The following is a 22,400-nucleotide window of genomic DNA, read 5'->3' as shown; positions in this document are numbered from 1 at the left end:
AAATGTCGGATAAATATCTTATAAATTTCTTATGTATTACATGCTTGATCAAATGTCCCGTCAATATACTTTACGACAATAAACAGTTTACATACAGTTAGTCGTCGTAATGCAATACACGCAGGTATAGTAAACTTCAAGCTAGTCCGGGGTCATGTCAGGTCACAGTCCGGACTCACCTGTTCAAGAATGTGTATTACATTGTTGAACGCCGCTTAAGTGTCGTTTATTGATTTTTCCGATGACAATCGAATAACTAAAGAAATAGAGAAATGAATGAAGGAAAAGTAAAAAGCAAAAAGGGAAAAAAAATCTTTCAATTAAACAAATAATTTAGTATATTTATATACAATCCGTATACTCCTGGTCCGGGGTTATATCAGGTCACAGTCCGGACTCGCCTAATTTTAATTTGTTGATTCTCGGGTACACGTCTTTTATTAATTTTTCCGCCGACAATCCAATAAGGAAAAAGTTGAATGAATAAAAAGGAATAAGTTCGTCTCATCAAATAATTTGTGAAGTTTTTATATCTCTATCGATGTCTATAGTTTGCGAATACACCTAGTCCGGGGTTACTTCAGGTCACCATCCGGACTCGCCTATTACAATTATATTTTTCGTTAAATGTCGGATAAATATCTTATAAATTTCTTATGTATTACATGCTTGATCAAATGTCCCGTCAATATACTTTACGACAATAAACAGTTTACATACAGTTAGTCGTCGTAATGCAATACACGCAGGTATAGTAAACTTCAAGCTAGTCCGGGGTCATGTCAGGTCACAGTCCGGACTCACCTGTTCAAGAATGTGTATTACATTGTTGAACGCCGCTTAAGTGTCGTTTATTGATTTTTCCGATGACAATCGAATAACTAAAGAAATAGAGAAATGAATGAAGGAAAAGTAAAAAGCAAAAAGGGAAAAAAAATCTTTCAATTAAACAAATAATTTAGTATATTTATATACAATCCGTATACTCCTGGTCCGGGGTTATATCAGGTCACAGTCCGGACTCGCCTAATTTTAATTTGTTGATTCTCGGGTACACGTCTTTTATTAATTTTTCCGCCGACAATCCAATAAGGAAAAAGTTGAATGAATAAAAAGGAATAAGTTCGTCTCATCAAATAATTTGTGAAGTTTTTATATCTCTATCGATGTCTATAGTTTGCGAATACACCTAGTCCGGGGTTACTTCAGGTCACCATCCGGACTCGCCTATTACAATTATATTTTTCGTTAAATGTCAGATAAATATCTTATAAATTTCTTATGTATTACATGCTTGATCAAATGTCCCGTCAATATACTTTACGACAATAAACAGTTTACATACAGTTAGTCGTCGTAATGCAATACACGCAGGTATAGTAAACTTCAAGCTAGTCCGGGGTCATGTCAGGTCACAGTCCGGACTCACCTGTTCAAGAATGTGTATTACATTGTTGAACGCCGCTTAAGTGTCGTTTATTGATTTTTCCGATGACAATCGAATAACTAAAGAAATAGAGAAATGAATGAAGGAAAAGTAAAAAGCAAAAAGGGAAAAAAAATCTTTCAATTAAACAAATAATTTAGTATATTTATATACAATCCGTATACTCCTGGTCCGGGGTTATATCAGGTCACAGTCCGGACTCGCCTAATTTTAATTTGTTGATTCTCGGGTACACGTCTTTTATTAATTTTTCCGCCGACAATCCAATAAGGAAAAAGTTGAATGAATAAAAAGGAATAAGTTCGTCTCATCAAATAATTTGTGAAGTTTTTATATCTCTATCGATGTCTATAGTTTGCGAATACACCTAGTCCGGGGTTACTTCAGGTCACCATCCGGACTCGCCTATTACAATTATATTTTTCGTTAAATGTCGGATAAATATCTTATAAATTTCTTATGTATTACATGCTTGATCAAATGTCCCGTCAATATACTTTACGACAATAAACAGTTTACATACAGTTAGTCGTCGTAATGCAATACACGCAGGTATAGTAAACTTCAAGCTAGTCCGGGGTCATGTCAGGTCACAGTCCGGACTCACCTGTTCAAGAATGTGTATTACATTGTTGAACGCCGCTTAAGTGTCGTTTATTGATTTTTCCGATGACAATCGAATAACTAAAGAAATAGAGAAATGAATGAAGGAAAAGTAAAAAGCAAAAAGGGAAAAAAAATCTTTCAATTAAACAAATAATTTAGTATATTTATATACAATCCGTATACTCCTGGTCCGGGGTTATATCAGGTCACAGTCCGGACTCGCCTAATTTTAATTTGTTGATTCTCGGGTACACGTCTTTTATTAATTTTTCCGCCGACAATCCAATAAGGAAAAAGTTGAATGAATAAAAAGGAATAAGTTCGTCTCATCAAATAATTTGTGAAGTTTTTATATCTCTATCGATGTCTATAGTTTGCGAATACACCTAGTCCGGGGTTACTTCAGGTCACCATCCGGACTCGCCTATTACAATTATATTTTTCGTTAAATGTCGGATAAATATCTTATAAATTTCTTATGTATTACATGCTTGATCAAATGTCCCGTCAATATACTTTACGACAATAAACAGTTTACATACAGTTAGTCGTCGTAATGCAATACACGCAGGTATAGTAAACTTCAAGCTAGTCCGGGGTCATGTCAGGTCACAGTCCGGACTCACCTGTTCAAGATTGTGTATTACATGGATGATCGATCGCTGCTTAAATTTTATTTGAGCAATTCCAACTTTGTATCATCCAATCAGAAGCCGCAGAAGATTTTATTCAGAGTACCATCTTGGGGTAAAAAATATCCCGGTTAACGTGTAACACAAGATTATTTCTGTATTTCTTACCAAAGGAATACTACTGATACGGAGATTACGAGTGAATAATTCATAAGCGATGTATCTTAGTTTATTTTGACAATGGCTGCTAAAATAAAATTATTTCACTATATTGAACATTTTTATTTATTATTTCATTATATCTCGGAGCTAATGCCCCTTTAAATCTGACTTCTATACATGCTTGATTATGATTGATAGTGTAGTCTTTGACACCTTTTGCGTGAAACATTGGATTGTTGAATTATTTTAATAGACTTTGTGATGACAATCAAATAAGAAAGTAAATCTTTTTTTTATTATTTTATTTATAAATACCATGTTATCGACAAGTGACGCGTTATTTGCGATGTTGATATAAGAATAAGAATGATGTGATGTGATGTGATTGCCAATGAGACAGCTGACAAAGAAGACCAAATGACACAGACATTTACAACTATAGGTCACCGTGCGACACCGACTACAGATAGGAGAATACTCGCAGTTACTGATCACAGCTAGTACAAAAAAGCAATCCATCATAGTTTTTACTTTGGTTATTAAAACACTGAATTACCAATAGCCTTAATGTATTTTGTAAGTAATTTCTGGTTGTGTCTTCTTTTTTCTTTTTCTTTCAATTAAACCAATATCCTAAAGCGAGTGTAAACCTTTGTCAATAATTCATTCTGAGGAACAGTATTAGAGAAAAATTTAGAGAAACAATTAAAACTCATAAGAATTCGGAGAAACCATATAAGTCTTAGAAATTATAATAACTCGGAGGAACAATAAAAAGTCATAAGGCTTCTGAGGAACAGCAAGAGATCATAAGAATTCGGAGGAACAATTAAAAGGCATAAGAATTCGGAGGAACAATACAAGAGTAAGAGCAAAATTTGATTATCTTATTATTATAATGTACTGTGATACAGTTCATAAAAAATTATCTTCCTTCTCCTGAGTAAAAAAAGAAAAGGTGATTCTAAGAAAATTCATAATTATTACCCAGTCCGGGTCCGGCATTCAGTCCAGGTCCGGCGGCCAGTCCGGGTCCGGGTCCGGGTTTCATACCAAAGTCCGGGTCCGGAGTCCGGTCCGGTCCGGGTTTCAGTGCGTACCAATTAAAAGTCAATGTTCAGCACTAAATTTTATATATAAGACAGTAAACGTCAGTATACTATTAAACAGTACATGTAGCACAGTTTACATATTTGTCAAAGCAGAAAACTTGTAGCCAACTGACTTTATGAAGTCTAACCTCGTAATCTCTTTTCTACCATACTTGACAAACTGTTTGGATACTAATTCCAATTGTTCGCGGTCATTTTTACGAACTGGTGCTATTACCGATAAAGACCGAATTTTGATATAAGTTGTTGTTTGGATCTTCGGCAAAACGTCCATAAAAATATGGTTCCGGCCCATGTGTGATTCATTTGGCTTCTGGGTCAGGAGGAGATGCCCATAATAACATAATAAAATACATATTAAGAAAAAATACTATAATAAAATCAAGTCTTATATATCCTTATTACCATGTTTTACAGGTGAAATACAGGTAAAAATTTCCGAAATGTAATGCACTAAAATGCAGAAAGGTGAAAATGGATTTTTGCGAAAAATACGGAAACGTAATACGCCCACAAAGAGGCATCTAATCTACCTGTCAGTTATAAACTCAGTTGATTTTTGTCGAGCCTTCGACTTAAGTCGAAAAAGCGAGACTAAGCGATCCTACATTCCGTCGGCGTCGTCGGCGGCGTCAACAAATATTCACTCTGTGGTTAAAGTTTTTGAAATTTTAATAACTTTCTTAAACTATACTGTATTTCTACCAAACTTTGACAGAAGCTTGTTTATGATCATAAGATAGTATCCAGAAGTAAATTTTGTAAAAATAAAATTCCATTTTTTCCGTATTTTACTATAAATGGACTTAGTTTTTTCTGCGGGGAAACAAAACATTCACTCTGTGGTTAAAGTTTTTAGAATTTTAATAACTTTCTTAAACTATCCTGGGTTTGTACCAAACTTGGACAGAAGCTTGTTTATGGTCATAAGATAGTATCCAGAAGTAAATTTTGTAAATAATTAAATCCATTTTTTCCATATTTTACTTTTAAATGGACTTAGTTTTTCTGCCGAGAACCATTACATTCACTCTGCGGTTAAAGTTTTTAAAATTTTAATAACTTTCTTAAACTATTCTGGGTTTGTACCAAACTTGGACAGAAGCTTATTTATGATCATTAGATTGTATCCAGAAGTAAATTTTGTAAAAAGATTACTCCGTTTTTTCTGTAATTTACTTCTAAATGGACTTAGATTTTCTTACAATCATAAAATAGTAACAAGAGGAATATTTTGATTTTTTTCCTCATTGTTGTTGAGCCTGCGATTTACAGCAAAAATAGGCGAGACACTGGGTTCCGCGGAACCCTTACAAATTTTTACAATAGTGATGCCACATAGAAAGGAGGCATCTAATCTACCGTACTCCTATTATTTATTAGTTATTTACTCAAGTGATGCCACATCACTTATTAAAGAGCCATCTAATTTACATGTCAATTTTTTAATTTCACTGATCTTTTAATTATCAATTGTTATTTATTTCAGTGATGCCACATCACAAGGTGATGAATGTGAAGATGGAAAAAGTAACCACAAGAGGTAAACTTTAATATTTAAAGGGAGATAACTTCTATTTTCTCAACAACAAAAAACATATTTTAACCTTTTATTTAAAAGGAAAAGAGTCACTTGTTATGATTCTCCAGTATAATGTAAATACATGTATATGAGGTTGTAGATGATGTTTTGATTCTCCAGTATAATGTAAATACATGTATATGAGGTTGTGGATGATGTTTTCAGAATAGAGAATTTATATAATGGCCAAAAAATTAAAGAATAGAAAATAGTAGGGTTCTAAATCACAAAGAAAACTGCAAAAATTTAAGAATTTGGTAAAAAAAATTACTAATTACAGAAAAGAGCAATGTACAGAATGCAGTTGAATAGCCATAAACACAAAAGGAAGGTTGGGATTGATTTTGGGTGTTGAGGTCCCAACAGTTTAGAAATTAGGGGCCAAGAAAGGGCCCAAATAAGCATTATTCTTGGTTTTCGCACAATAACTTAAGTATAAGTAAATAGAAATCAATGAAATTTAAACACAAGGTTTATGAACACAAAAGGAAGGTTGGGATTGATTTTGGGAGTTTTGGTCCCAACAGTTTATGAATTAGGGGCCAAAAAGGGCCCAAATAAGCATTATTCTTGGTTTTAGCACTATAACTTAAGTATAAGTAAATAGAAATCTATGAAATTTAAACACAAGGTCTATGACCAGAAAAGGAAGGTTGGGATTGATTTTGGGAGTTTTGGTCTCAACAGTATCGGAATAAGGGGCCAAAAAGGAGCCCAAATAAGCATTTTTCTTGGTTTTCGCACCATAACTTTAGTATAAGTATATAGAAATCTATGAAATTTTGACACAAGGTTTATGAACACAAAAGGAAGGTTGGGATTGATTTTTGGACTTTTGGTCCTAACAGTTTAGGAATTAGGGGCCAAAAAGGGCCCAAATAAGCATTTTCTTGGTTTTCACACTATAACTTAAGTATAAGTAAATAGAAATCAATGAAATTTAAACACAAGGTTTATGAACACAAAAAAAAAGTTGGGATTGATTTTGGGTGTTGAGGTCCCAACAGTTTAGGAATAAGGGGCCAAAAAGGAGCCCAAATAAGCATTTTTCTTTGTTTTCGCACCATAACTTTAGTATTAGTAAATAGAAATCTATGAAATTTTGACACAAGGTTTATGAACACAAAAGGAAGGTTGGGATTGATTTTGGGAGTTTTGGTCCCAACAGTTTAGGAATTAGGGGCCAAAAAGGGCCCAAATAAGCATTATTCTTGGTTTTAGCACTATAACTTAAGTATAAGTAAATAGAAATCAATGAAATTTAAACACAAGGTCTATGACCAGAAAAGGAAGGTTGGGATTGATTTTGGGAGTTTTGGTCTCAACAGTATAGGAATAAGGGGCCAAAAAGGAGCCCAAATAAGCATTTTTCTTGGTTTTCGCACCATAACTTTAGTATAAGTATATAGAAATCTATGAAATTTTGACACAAGGTTTATGAACACAAAAGGAAGGTTGGGATTGATTTTTGGACTTTTGGTCCTAACAGTTTAGGAATTAGGGGCCAAAAAGGGCCCAAATAAGCATTTTCTTGGTTTTCACACTATAACTTAAGTATAAGTAAATAGAAATCAATGAAATTTAAACACAAGGTTTATGAACACAAAAGAAAAGTTGGGATTGATTTTGGGTGTTGAGGTCCCAACAGTTTAGGAATAAGGGGCCAAAAAGGAGCCCAAATAAGCATTTTTCTTTGTTTTCGCACCATAACTTTAGTATTAGTAAATAGAAATCTATGAAATTTTGACACAAGGTTTATGAACACAAAAGGAAGGTTGGGATTGATTTTGGGAGTTTTGGTCCCAACAGTTTAGGAATTAGGGGCCAAAAAGGGCCCAAATAAGCATTATTCTTGGTTTTAGCACTATAACTTAAGTATAAGTAAATAGAAATCAATGAAATTTAAACACAAGGTCTATGACCAGAGAAGGAAGGTTGGGATTGATTTTGGGAGTTTTGGTCTCAACAGTATAGGAATAAGGGGCCAAAAAGGAGCCCAAATAAGCATTTTTCTTGGTTTTCGCACCATAACTTTAGTATAAGTATATAGAAATCTATGAAATTTTGACACAAGGTTTATGAACACAAAAGGAAGGTTGGGATTGATTTTTGGACTTTTGGTCCTAACAGTTTAGGAATTAGGGGCCAAAAAGGGCCCAAATAAGCATTTTCTTGGTTTTCACACTATAACTTAAGTATAAGTAAATAGAAATCAATGAAATTTAAACACAAGGTTTATGAACACAAAAGAAAAGTTGGGATTGATTTTGGGTGTTGAGGTCCCAACAGTTTAGGAATAAGGGGCCAAAAAGGAGCCCAAATAAGCATTTTTCTTTGTTTTCGCACCATAACTTTAGTATTAGTAAATAGAAATCTATGAAATTTTGACACAAGGTTTATGAACACAAAAGGAAGGTTGGGATTGATTTTGGGAGTTTTGGTCCCAACAGTTTAGGAATTAGGGGCCAAAAAGGGCCCAAATAAGCATTATTCTTGGTTTTAGCACTATAACTTAAGTATAAGTAAATAGAAATCAATGAAATTTAAACACAAGGTCTATGACCAGAAAAGGAAGGTTGGGATTGATTTTGGGAGTTTTGGTCTCAACAGTATAGGAATAAGGGGCCAAAAAGGAGCCCAAATAAGCATTTTTCTTGGTTTTCGCACCATAACTTTAGTATAAGTATATAGAAATCTATGAAATTTTGACACAAGGTTTATGAACACAAAAGGAAGGTTGGGATTGATTTTTTGACTTTTGGTCTTAACAGTTTAGGAATTAGGGGCCAAAAAGGGCCCAAATAAGCATTTTCTTGGTTTTCACACTATAACTTAAGTATAAGTAAATAGAAATCAATGAAATTTAAACACAAGGTTTATGAACACAAAAGAAAAGTTGGGATTGATTTTGGGTGTTGAGGTCCCAACAGTTTAGGAATAAGGGGCCAAAAAGGAGCCCAAATAAGCATTTTTCTTTGTTTTCGCACCATAACTTTAGTATTAGTAAATAGAAATCTATGAAATTTTGACACAAGGTTTATGAACACAAAAGGAAGGTTGGGATTGATTTTGGGAGTTTTGGTCCCAACAGTTTAGGAATTAGGGGCCAAAAAGGGCCCAAATAAGCATTATTCTTGGTTTTAGCACTATAACTTAAGTATAAGTAAATAGAAATCAATGAAATTTAAACACAAGGTCTATGACCAGAGAAGGAAGGTTGGGATTGATTTTGGGAGTTTTGGTCTCAACAGTATAGGAATAAGGGGCCAAAAAGGAGCCCAAATAAGCATTTTTCTTGGTTTTCGCACCATAACTTTAGTATAAGTATATAGAAATCTATGAAATTTTGACACAAGGTTTATGAACACAAAAGGAAGGTTGTGATTGATTTTTGGACTTTTGGTCCTAACAGTTTAGGAATTAGGGGCCAAAAAGGGCCCAAATAAGCATTTTCTTGGTTTTCACACTATAACTTAAGTATAAGTAAATAGAAATCAATGAAATTTAAACACAAGGTTTATGAACACAAAAGAAAAGTTGGGATTGATTTTGGGTGTTGAGGTCCCAACAGTTTAGGAATAAGGGGCCAAAAAGGAGCCCAAATAAGCATTTTTCTTTGTTTTCGCACCATAACTTTAGTATTAGTAAATAGAAATCTATGAAATTTTGACACAAGGTTTATGAACACAAAAGGAAGGTTGGGATTGATTTTGGGAGTTTTGGTCCCAACAGTTTAGGAATTAGGGGCCAAAAAGGGCCCAAATAAGCATTATTCTTGGTTTTAGCACTATAACTTAAGTATAAGTAAATAGAAATCAATGAAATTTAAACACAAGGTCTATGACCAGAAAAGGAAGGTTGGGATTGATTTTGGGAGTTTTGGTCTCAACAGTATAGGAATAAGGGGCCAAAAAGGAGCCCAAATAAGCATTTTTCTTGGTTTTCGCACCATAACTTTAGTATAAGTATATAGAAATCTATGAAATTTTGACACAAGGTTTATGAACACAAAAGGAAGGTTGGGATTGATTTTTGGACTTTTGGTCCTAACAGTTTAGGAATTAGGGGCCAAAAAGGGCCCAAATAAGCATTTTCTTGGTTTTCACACTATAACTTAAGTATAAGTAAATAGAAATCAATGAAATTTAAACACAAGGTTTATGAACACAAAAGGAAGGTTGGGATTGATTTTGGGTGTTGAGGTCCCAACAGGTTAGGAATAAGGGGCCAAAAAGGAGCCCAAATAAGCATTTTTCTTGGTTTTCGCACCATAATTTTAGTTTAAGTGAATAGAAATCTATGAAATTTTGACACAAGGTTTATGAACACAAAAGGAAGGTTGGGATTGATTTTGGGAGTTTTGGTTCCAACAGTTTAGGAGTAAGCTTAAGGGGCCCAAAGGGTCCAAAATTAAACTTTGTTTGATTTCATCAAAAATTGAATATATGGGGTTCTTTGATATGCCGAATCTAACTGTGTATGTAGATTCTTAATTTTTGGTTTTTAACAAAAATCGGTTCCTTGGGATTATTTGATATGCTTAATCTAAACATGTACTGAGATTTTTGATTATGAGCCCAGTTTTCAAGTTGGTCCAAATCGGGGTCCAAAATTAAACTTTGTTTGATATCAACAAAAATTGAATCCTTGGGGTTCTTTGATATGCTGAATCTAAACATGTATTTAGATTTTTGATTATAGGCCCAGTTTTCAAGTTGGTCCAAATTAGGGTCAAAAATTAAACTTTGTTTGATTTCAACAAAAATTGTATATATGGGGTTCTTTGATATATGCTTAATCTAACCATGTATTTAGATTTTTGATGTTTTGGCCCGGTTATCAAATTGGTCCACATTGAGGTCTAAAGGGTCCAAAATTGAACTTTATTGATTTCATTAAAAATTGAATTCTTCGGGTTCTTTGATATGCTGAATCTAACCATGTATTTAGATTTTGGATATTGGACCATAATAAGTAATGTCCAATTTAAAATTTAAAGTTTTTAAGTTTAAGTTCTTAGACCACATTCATAATGTGTGACTGTGTCAGAAACCTGTGTTGTGTCAACTATTTAATCACAATCCAAATTCAGAGCTGTATCAAGCTTGAATGTTGTGTCCATACTTGCCCCAATGTTCAGGGTTCGAACTCTGCGGTTGTATAAAGCTGCGCCCTGCGCCAGAGCATCTGGTTAATTCTTTCTTTTTTTTAAATTTAGAAATAGAGTCGATACTGCGAACTTTTGGATCAAGTTTGTTCCGTTCACGTATTGTAGATGGAACAAACGATTCAGTAGTAAGGGAAAGTCTACAAAATGGAACAATAATATCATGACCATTTCTACATTGTTTGTTATATTTCATTGTATTTCATGAGAGCCTCAGGGAAGATTAGCTTTATAGATAACTGTGTAACCCTCTTTAAATAAAGAATTATTATTATTATGATTATTACATCAGTTGCATATAAACAAAAATATTGATAATTTTAATGAAATCAAGACAAAATGGATATGGGGTATCCATCCATGACACAAAATCAGTATATGCACAGCAAAAAACACACTTAAAAAAACAGGTTAAAACTTTTACTTAGTCTATCACATGAATAAGATTGTAATGAATGGGAGTCACAATAGTGGCAGGACAATGACATTTGGTATGCTGAGTTGTATTAGCATTGATACATCTTACTTCCATGGAGATAGTTTTGCCATGATCTTCAGTCATGGTTCATTGACTATGAATATCGTGCATAACTTAATTGTTAATGTTTTAATATTTTGTTTTCAACATTTGGATTTTACTATCAAAATAAGGAAAAGGTTAGACATATCTCTGAGTTAACAGTTTATTATAGTTTGTTCTTGTCTTGTGTGGGTTGGGGAAGGTGGGTGCTTAGAAAAATATGTTTAGCTAGCCACATTCTGTGTGTGCCTATCCCAAGTCAAGAGCCTATAGGTTAATGGTTGTTGTTTCATACTGTGCGTCATATTCGATTATGTTTGTTGTTTTTTGAACTTGGTTTCAATTTCTGCAACTTTACTTTACTGTCATTCCCATTTGTACCAGGACTGTCATCTACTGTAAATTTAGAAATTATTGCAATGTTTTTATTATTGCTAAAAATGCGACAGGGTTGAATCGCAAAAATTTAGACTCATATTTTGAACTATTTTTATATGAATTAAACAGGATTTTGTTTCATGTCGCAAAAAATTAAATCGCATTATAGTCTAAAATGATAAAATCTTTTGAATTTACAGTCTATCAATGAAATAAATTCATGTTAAAATAGATTACCAAATTTGGGGTTCTTAGGGGTTGAATGATGCATCTAAACAGGTTATCATGAGTCCAGAACTCATGTACTTCCTGTAATGAAAACCCTGAAAATGTTTTGGAATAAAATTTAAGGTCAAGTAACAGACCTTAAATGAACGCCGTCTAGCGGATTTCGCAAAATGTTGCGACGTTTTGTACGAGTTACGTCCCTTTGACTAGATTTAGCATTGTTGCAACCGGCGACTTTCTGACGGGACAACGGCACATTTGATGAGAGTATTTAACTTCTAGGAGAACTAAATTGTTTGCTAAAATTTAAGAATTTACAGGATTTTTTAAAATGAATATGAAAAAAGTCATGAAGACGATCTATAGTATATAATGAAAATCGGGAAGTTGACTGCTTATGCACAGGCATCAAGGACATGGAGTGGTAGAGCTTAGATATCTCGGCGACCAGTCAAAAGAGTGTAAAAACTGTAGCTAACCACTATTTGATTTTCTACATAATTTTGATGAGGAAAAACAATGCTATCTTTTAAGTATTCTCTATGTTGTTCTATCTAATCAACATGGTTGTAAAATCAGAACTTTGCATCCAATTATGATCAATTATCAGTCCAGTGAGTTTGAAACACCTGTAGAGTTTTGTCAATTGTCACTTCATATTATAAGATAATAAAAATTTCACACATAGCGGGATGCATAGCGGGTATGATAAACGCATGGCGGCCGAAATTTTATGCGTAGCGGTACCACAATGCATATTAAAATTGCCTAGGGAAAACACTGCACAGTAGTTTGTCAAAACTGTCCCTACAAAAACCCGGCCTATATTGATCCGGCTATATTCACTGGGAAAAGACATCGTCCAGCAGAAAATAAAAATTAATACTATTAAACTTAGTCTTGTTAAAACATCCCCTATTTTGAAAATTACCACACCAGTCGAAACAGGAAAAAAATGTTTTCAAATTTAAGAAATGGAAGTCACATAGAAATCTCAGCTGCGTCAGTCAGTCTCAAGTTGAAACAGATGACACAATGTTTTTATATGCACATTAACCTTCTTCATGGTTGCAAAAATCATTTAAAATGTATTGGATGGAGGGTTGTCTCATTGGCACTCACACCACATCTTCCTATTTCTACATCATAAGTTTTTAAACTATAACAAATAAATCATTAACAAAAATGATGTTTACAATCATTCAGATCTATCGCTCGCTTACAGTAACAGTTTGTTTTCTAACGTTTTTGTAATGATGCTTTCTTTCACGTCCGCAATTTTGTTGAAAAATTTCGATGCTAAAAATAAAACAAAAATTTTTATATAGATGTTTGTATAAATAGTATAGGCCTTTGGTTTAAAGAGTATGGTATAATCTCCTAATACAAGAACATTCAGTGGATCCTTAAAATAATTTTCTTAGTATTAATTTGTATGGTTGTCGCCTCAAATGAAATTGCTATACATACGGTTAAAAAATTAAACGAATAAAAAAGAAAATGTGTTCACTGGCACTTGCATATCAAAAATAGAATAGAACTGATCTCAATTATAATTTACTTATATATAACACTTGAAGGTTGAGAACGAGATTCAATCAATCATGCCGATATCATACTAATACTATATATCTACTAAAATAAAATATGTACACATACTTTCAGTGCATAAAGTAGAATGAAAATCCCGTAGGTAGTCAGAACTTCATAAGACAGCAACCAGACAACAACACAAGGCCACACAAAGTGGTAAAAGAAACAATATCTGATGATAAGCATTTGTGCAGATGGACTTCGACAAAAGTCAAAATTTCCAGTCTTGTCTCTTCCTGTGTGTGTTTGTTTTTTGTTGTTGTTTTTTTTTTTGGATGGGGGATTATCTCTAGTAGGCATATTAAACATATTTATGTACATCTGGTTTATGTCATGTCTCAACCTCCGTATGTTAACTAATAGCTCTAAAATGATATGAGAAAAAGAAGTGGCAATGAGCAAGAACGTAAAATATATCATTATGAATTAATGTTACACAATCTACAAAACGAAATATAACACTGATGCTAATAAAAAGCAATCGCTCACACATAAGGGATAATAGTTATAATCTAAAAGCATATTTTCAAACGTTTTACAAAGTAAAGTGGTCAGATGCATATCCAGCCATTATTAAAGTGGATGCCCCGACCCAGGATAAAAAGAGGGTGTTCCAACTATATGTCCCCATTCAAAATGCATTTATTGTCCAAAAATAGGGATTACAATCCACAGAACCCTTCTGGATCAGCCACTGATAATGATTACATGATTTACAAAATATGTACTTTTACAAAATGGATGGGGTGAACACTTGCATATAGGGCATTTGAGCAGGGAATGCAAAAAGGGGAACTTGAGCGCCTCAATCACTGGACATTTGAGCGCTGCAGTATTAGCCGCACCTGGATTTTCAAATACTAGTAGGACATTTTGACGAAATTTTCTGTGTTACAACCGAGAAATTAGACCTGCACTAATATAGTAGTAATTGTTGTGTAGTCCTGGGTTGATCTCTTCCTACCAATCTGAGTAAGCGCAAAACGTAAAGCCATTGATTGAATAGCTCAACGTCCTTCGAAAATTAATCCATAAAGAAATTGATGTGGCAAACATAAAAAAAAATTAAAGGCATTAGCAGCGTTTTAACACCTATGTATAGAAAAAGACATAAATCTCACCCTTCACTTGGAAAATCTTAAGGGGAAACACACGAATCGGTAACAGTAGGAATTTGCGAGGGACTGATATGTAAATAATGCCATTGCCCAGTTTTAATTTTATGACTTTGTTTTTTTATTACAAAACAGAAGATGTGATATGATAGACAATGAGATATACAAGAGACCAAATGATACAGATATAAACAACTAAAGGTAACCGTACGACCTTCAACAATTAGCAAAACCCATACCACATAGTCAGCTCATTTTTATATTCGCTCAAATGTCCTTAATATCGGCGCTGACCAATTTCATGGTCCACTGAACATAATGGGGCGTCTGTGTTCTATGGACACATTATTATTAATTTTTTTTAATTTTTTTTTTTTTATCTAAATTGCAGCAGCATATTCACAGAACACGTTTTGTCTTTATTAGTACCAACACAAGCTATTACATTTTCCTCTGCTAAAGTTACCGGTTTTTCAAAAAGTGGCCAAATCTTATATCGGAACGGAGAAATAATGCAAACAGATGACCTGCAAGTTAGTCTAAGAGAGTTTATAAATTGATTACCTGACAACTGTATATTACATGCGCATAAAGCTAAGCTTTTTGGTTCAAGAGTTATATAGCATATGACCGTGAGGGGTCGGATGGGTTTGCCAATCTCCTATCAGAACATTTCTTTTGAAAAACCAGAGTCACAAAAGAGAGAAAAATTAAAGCTTCATTTACATCTTATATTGAGTCAAGAAATTAGGTCAATTTCTATTTTGATGTTATTATCATTTTTGCGTTCATGTATTTACAAAGTATTTTCGTCTGAATTAGGAATTGTTTAGAACATGTATACTTTTAATGAAAATATCGTATTTTTTACAACTTCTAATTTCATTTTAAATACTTGTCCATAAAAGAGAGTCTAATTGTGGTTTGAGGAATATAAAATAATGGACAAAAAATTGCGGAACGAAAGGCAAAAAAAATATAGAGAATAATGTGGTGCTAAAATATAAATAATAAAGAATACTGGTAATACAAAATAAAAATTTATAAATGATGGATCTTTTATCCAGTAAGTAAGTAAGTAAGTAAATTTTATTTATAGTCTGGCATGATATGTACAATTCAACAAGGTAAACATGAGCTCATTAGAGCTCTTAACCCACTTGATATTTAAAACAAATAACAAATTATCAGCACATTTGACAGACAACAGATACAAATAAAACACATGCATAATAAAATAGCTAAGCAAACATGCATAAATCAGACGCTAATTATGATAAAAAGAAACTATCAATACAAACACATAATCATCATGCAAATAGAACGTTGGAAATTCATTGCATGACAACTTGACGTTACAAGTAATAAAATGACTAAAATGACGACGTCAAGATTTTTTATGTTTTTTTTTGCCAAATTGTTGAGGTTGTGTTGCTTTTACAGGGAAAACATAGTCCATGACCATATCTTTTTTTTACATCATCTAATTCGTAAGAAAATAAGGAAACAAAATATTAATTTAAAAAAAAATTCTATGGAGTGGTTCACATGATTTATACAGGAAACCGAAAATTGTAGAAGAAAATTAAGGATTTTCCCTATATATTCAATGTAACTCGGACCATTAAAAAAATGGCTTTTTCTCGAAAACGAAGTCGGTGACCTATACATTTTTTTACATTTTCCAATGTATATTTTCAATATCTAATTAAGTTCTCAATTTAAAAGAAATCTATGGACTAGTTCATTTACTGATCCTTGACCTTAAAATAAACAAAAACGAAATTGAAACAAAACAAATTTATAGAACAATTTATGTAGGTTCCTTTCTATAAAAAGTATAATTGAATTTCTTAAACAACAATTCACTAATATCAGCTGCTAATGGCTATTTTTAGCCCACAGCCTCGGCAGTGGATGTGTTATAATATCTGTTTACAAATCAATGATATTTATCACATATTTGTTATGAATACCTTAGGTTTTGCATATGCAATAACCACAAAATTGCCCGGGGCAAAAAAGAGATATTGATATTGTGCCCTGTTCCTAATAGTCCAGTCAAACTAAGATTTAACCTCAAACTAATTGCAACAGAAAATGTTTCAGTTCTAATCTATAGTATTATGCCCTTTATAAACACAGAAAAAAGTCCCTTAAAATTTAACTTGAGGAAAACTCAAAATCAGCATTTTAGATTTTCAATGGAAATTAACATTGGGAAGGGAGATAACTCTTGCAAAAATTAGTCTTTTTTTGGTCAGTTTTTGGTTGTTTTTCTTGAAATTTATGTATAGTATGATACTTTGATGGGGTTATAAGTTTGTTTTTGACTAAATTACATAATCTTCATCTCATGAAATGTACAAAACCGAAGTGTTATGGGTAGTTTTATTTTTTTCGCACATTTTTCTTTCAAGAAATTGCAAATTTGAAGCTTTGTAACCATTTTGAAAAAATAATGTGAAAATTTGGTATTGTTTATATCTGTATATTATATTTTTTCAGCAACTTACTTATCTTAAGAAACTTTAAACCACAAAAAGAAGAATACATGCTTAATCATTTTTATTAAATTTGAGATTCTTCACCTTGACATGTTGAAAAATTCAATAAATGGTCAACTAACAAATTACGAAATCTAGATTATAGCTTGATAAAATATATGAAAACACCTTTAGAGTTGTTTGTTATACTCTAAAGACCGCTAAAAAAAACAAGAATCAATACATTCTGATGAATAGAAGCGGTAAAGTTTTAATTTTATATCAATTTTTATTGATATTTCTGCCTTTTTTGCAAGAGTTATTTCCCTTTTCAATGCAAATCTCCATAGGAATTTTAAATGGTGATTTTTTTAGTCTTCCTCAAGTTAGATTTTATGGGACTTTTTTCTGTGTATATTTGGGGTATAATGCTAAAGATTAAAACTCAAAAATCTTCTGTTGCAATTACTTTCAGGTTAGGGTCAAATTTATGCTAGATTGACTGGACTATAATGACGTGATGTCATTCAGGGCCGTTACTAGCCTCTTTTAATAGTGAGGCAAAATATATTTGCGAGGGGTCTGAAGCTCTGAGAAAAATAACGCAAAATCGTGCATTCTGAGCGTTTCCCGGCCTTTTTTTTTTTTACATTGAAACGCAATTAATTTTTAGCTATTTTTTCAACAATATTCTGGTCTCAAAGCTAAAACATAGATTAATTGTAATTTAAGACTTTTAGGTTTCTCAGGGACAACATTAAAAGTAGACCGATATGTAGGATAAAGCAAAAATCGTAAATCTCATAATCTCATAATCATTAAAACCGGATCTGTCTGTCGATCTGTTGTTGTCTTGTATAGTGCTTAGACTTTTTTTATTATTTTTTTTACTAGATTTTTAAAATATAGTGACAGTGCAGTATTATAATTATACTAGTACCGAAAAGTCGTCACTAAGGACCATCTTGACCTTGTTTTACAGTATTAATGATTCTTTTATTGTTGAAGACCCTCCAGTAACTATCAAGATGAAGAACAAGAATAAAAACTTTGACCATTGATCATTGTATTTGTTTCTATGCATTGACTTTGTGTGAGATTAGGTTCCGTGCACGTTTACTCCATGTTCCTTTATTTTCTGTTAAAGGGTCTGAACTTAATGCAAGTTTAACCCTTCAATGTAAAAGGTCATATTGCAATGCATTGATGTTTTTATAATTTATATAGATGACTTGATACGGGGAAATCAGAGGTATTACTTTAATTTAATCCATGTCAGCTATCTTTCTACAAAAAAGAGCCAGTTTTCTTTGATATCAAGTTCAATTCTCCATGCTGTGTCCAGTATAGCATTGTATATTCTTAAAATATTTTCTCACACAATGTCTGGACATCGGTGGACATGCACTTTTGCAAAACCAAACGCTTACAAATGAAAATCAACACTCAGACTATAGTCATTAAGTAGGACAATAAATGAACAAAAGACAAACCCGAGACACGGAAGTACAAACAAAAGAAAAACCCGGGACACAGAAGTACAAACAATAGACTATCTACTCTGAAAACTAAAAGTAAAATAGAAACATGGATCACGAAAACATGCAGGGGCAACAACAGATAGTAAAGAAAACGTGCTTTTTGCAAGAGACTTTCAGTGAACACAATTTGATATGAAGACAATGTTGTTTTTTTTAAATTTCCAACATGAGGCATTTGCCTCATTTGCCTCAATGTAGTTACGGCCCTGTCATTGCATCCACGTTTGTGATAAATTGCTTAAGATTTTACCTGTTATGTATCATTAAATTGTTATAATTGACCTTTTTTTCTCTTTTCTGCAGCATTTAAACATGTGATAAAAATATTATAACATGTCTTTTCCATATTGGCCCGGGTATCATCCCTCGACCCATATCGGCCCTCGGCTAAAGCCTCGAGGCCGATATGGGAGTCTCGGGATGATACCAGGGCCAATATGGAAAAGGGCATGTTATAATCTATACATATTTGACAGACAACACATACAAATAAAACACATGCATAATTAATTAGCTAAGCAAACATGCATAAATCAGACACTTATGATAAAAAGAAACTATCAATACAAACACATAATCATCATGCAAATAGAACGTTGGAAATTCATAGCATGACAACTTGAGGTTGCATCGTTTCTACAGGGAAAACATACTCGGTGACCATATCTTTTTTTTACATCATCTAATTCGTAAGAAAATAAGGAACAAATTATTAATTTTTAAAAAAATTCTATGGAGTGGTTCACGTGATTTATACCGGAAACCTAAAATTGTAGAAGAAAATTAAGGATTTTCCCTATATATTCAAATTAAATTGGTACACACTCGGACCATTAAAAAAATGGCTTTTTCCCGAAAAACGAAGTCGGGGACCTATACTTTTTGTTACATTTTCCAATGTATATTTTCAATATCTAATTAAGTTCTTAGTTTAAAAAAAATCTATGGACTAGTTCATTTACTGATCCTTGACCTTAAAATAAACTAAGACAAAATTAAAACAAAACAATTTTTTATAGAACAATTTACGTAGGTTCCTTTCTATAAAGTATAATTGAATTTCTTAAACAACAATTCACTAATATCAGCTGCTAATGGCCTGGGCAGTTGATGTGTTATAATATCTGTTTACAAATAAATGATATATATGGTTTGAAGGTTAACACTTATATGTTAGGAAAGTTTTCATTTAAATTTGAGGGATGATATATTTAGAAGTTTAGCGAGAACAAAAAAGGCAGGAAATTTTTATGCCCCACCTACGATATTATGCCCGACCTACGATAGTAGAGGGGCATTATGTTTTCTGGTCTGTGGCTCCATTCGTTCGTCTGTCTGTGCGTCCGTTCAGGTTAAAGTTTTTGGTCAAGGTAGTTTTTGATGAAGCTGAAGTCCAATTAACTTGAAACTTAGTACACTTGTTGCTTATGATATGATCTTTCTAATTTTAAAGCCAAATTAGATAATGTTTTCTTGTCTGTGGCTCCGTTCGTTCGTCTGTTCAGGTTAAAGTTTTTGGTCAAGGTAGTTTTTGATGAAGCTGAAGTCCAATCAACTTGACACTTAGTACACCTGTTGCTTGTGATATGATCTTTCTAATTTTAAAGCCAAATTAGACTTTTGACCCCAATTTCACGGTCCACTGAACATAGAAAATGAAGTGGGAGTTTCAGGTTTAAGTTTTTGGTCAAGGTAGTTTTTGATGAAATTGAAGTCCAATCATCTTGAAACTTAGTACATATGTTCCCTATAGTATAATCTTTTTAATTTTAATGCCAAATTAGATTATTACCCAATTTCACGGTCCATGGAACATGGAAAAGGATAGTGCGAGTGGGGCATCCATGTTTCTTTGGACACATTCTTGTTATTTTTACTCTAAAAATCAGATTTGTGTTTGCATATCTATGTCCATGATGTACATGTATATGTATATGTAAAAAGTAAAATCACCAAAATACTGAACTCTGAGGAAATTGAAAACGAAAAGTTCCTAATCAAATGTAAATATTAAAAGCTGCATGACAAATGCATCAAACGAATGGATAACAACTGCCATATTCCTGTCTTGGTACAGGCATTTTCTTATGTAGAAAATGGCGGATTGAACCTGATTTTATAGTAACCAACAAATGGAGTCAAAAAGCGAGACATAGTTATGCTGTTTCCAGCGGTGGCAGCGGCGACAGCGTCAACAATGTATTAGTTTGTGATTAGGTCTAGTTTATGGTGAACCACAAGTGGTAGGTCAATCATATTTGGTATGCAGTTGCATAAGTATTGGCACATCTTATTTCCATGGAGATTTTTCGGCCCTGCCCCCTCAGTCATGGTCTATTGACTTTGAAACTTTTGCTTATTATACATGTATTAGTTTGTGATTAGGTCAGTTTATGGGGAACCACAAGTGGAAGGTCAATGATATTTGGTATGCAGTTGAATAAGCATTGGCATATCTTATTTCCATGGAGATAATTTGGCTACGCCCCCTTAGTCATGGTCTATTAACTTTAATAATTTTTCTTAGTTATCATGTATTAGTTTGTGATTAGGTCATTTCAAGGGGACCCATTAGTGGTAGGCCAATGTTGATTGGAGATTGTTTAGCAATTATGAAAATTACAAAAAGGTGAGACATATCTCTGTGATAACAGTTTATTCTTGTAACATTCTTATTTCTAATGATACATGAGATTATATTGACAGATTTTCTGTTATTTGTTTTAGGGTTAACCGTAATCTCAGTGAGAAGAAGAGGAGAGACCAGTTCAATATGTTGGTCCATGAACTTTGTTCAATGGTATCAGCAACTAATTCTAAGAAAATGGACAAGTCTACGGTTCTTAAATCAACGATATCATATCTCAGGAACTATCAAGGTATTGCAAAGATATATTTTTGCATTGTTCTAGAATTATTTTTCAATCTCAGAGCTAGTTAAATATGATTTTGAGACTTTCTAGTGTTGCATTATGGGATAGGACAACACATTTCTGCTGTTGCCAAGGAAATAATCAATAACATGACATCATAAAGTATAAGCCACTAATCAGATAAATTGAATTTAAGGAAAAGTTGAAAACCCTTATTTTATTTATTTAGATTATTCAAAATATTGACTGTGATAGAACAATATTGATGCTAATGACTCTGACCATCAACCTAGAAGTGGCAGCAGAGGTTATCCAATCAAAAGTAACTTTACAGACCATATTACAATATAATCATTAGTTTACTGCATTAGTTAATTAAGGTGGTACCCAACACTTTCTCTAAAATTAATTTGGCTCGTTTTATTTTCATAAAATTTTGGCAAAGTATTTACTTTATACCTTTAACAAAAATATAAAAATTTCAAAAATTTTGAACCAACCATTTTAGCAGAAAAATCACACCGGTTATATAGCAGTTTGACAAACACCAATTTTGATCACTGAGAAGCTTGATATTCCATTTACAACACAACGTAATTAAAACGTTTAGCTGACTTTACAGAGTTATTTCCCTGTAGTGTTAGGTACCACCTTAAGCCAAGTGTTACTAAGATTATTTTATACCCATGATACCACCTTGCTGAGCATTGTACAAAAAAAGCCATCAAGATTTTAAAATGTCTTCAACACTATAGTATGTATAGAATGAAAGGAAATTCAAAGAATTAGTATTAAAACAGCCATTGTATTACTTTGTAGAGACGGCAGTACAGGCTAAGACCCATGAAATCAAAGAGAATTGGAAACCATCATTTCTATCTAATGATGAATTCATGCACCTTATGCTAGAGGTAATATATTAAGACCTATTAATATTAAAGGAAATGGTCCAATATGA

The 22,400-nt window shown here is 32.9% G+C and overlaps 1 protein-coding gene across 1 annotated transcript in view; it reads left to right on the top strand.

Annotated features, from left to right (window-relative positions):
• Positions 1–22,400, top strand: part of LOC139486823 (circadian locomoter output cycles protein kaput-like) — a 61,348-nt gene that overhangs the window by 6,909 nt on the left and 32,039 nt on the right. The window contains exons 2-4 of the mRNA XM_071271817.1: positions 5,449–5,502; positions 21,297–21,448; positions 22,262–22,353. Of these exons, the coding sequence (XP_071127918.1) occupies positions 5,449–5,502; positions 21,297–21,448; positions 22,262–22,353 (298 nt within the window). The remainder of the gene's footprint in view (positions 1–5,448; positions 5,503–21,296; positions 21,449–22,261; positions 22,354–22,400) is intronic.

Source organism: Mytilus edulis, chromosome 8 (genome assembly GCF_963676685.1).
Source record: "Mytilus edulis chromosome 8, xbMytEdul2.2, whole genome shotgun sequence".
Lineage (NCBI taxonomy): Eukaryota > Metazoa > Mollusca > Bivalvia > Mytilida > Mytilidae > Mytilus > Mytilus edulis.
This window is presented reverse-complemented; position numbering and strand designations above follow the sequence as displayed.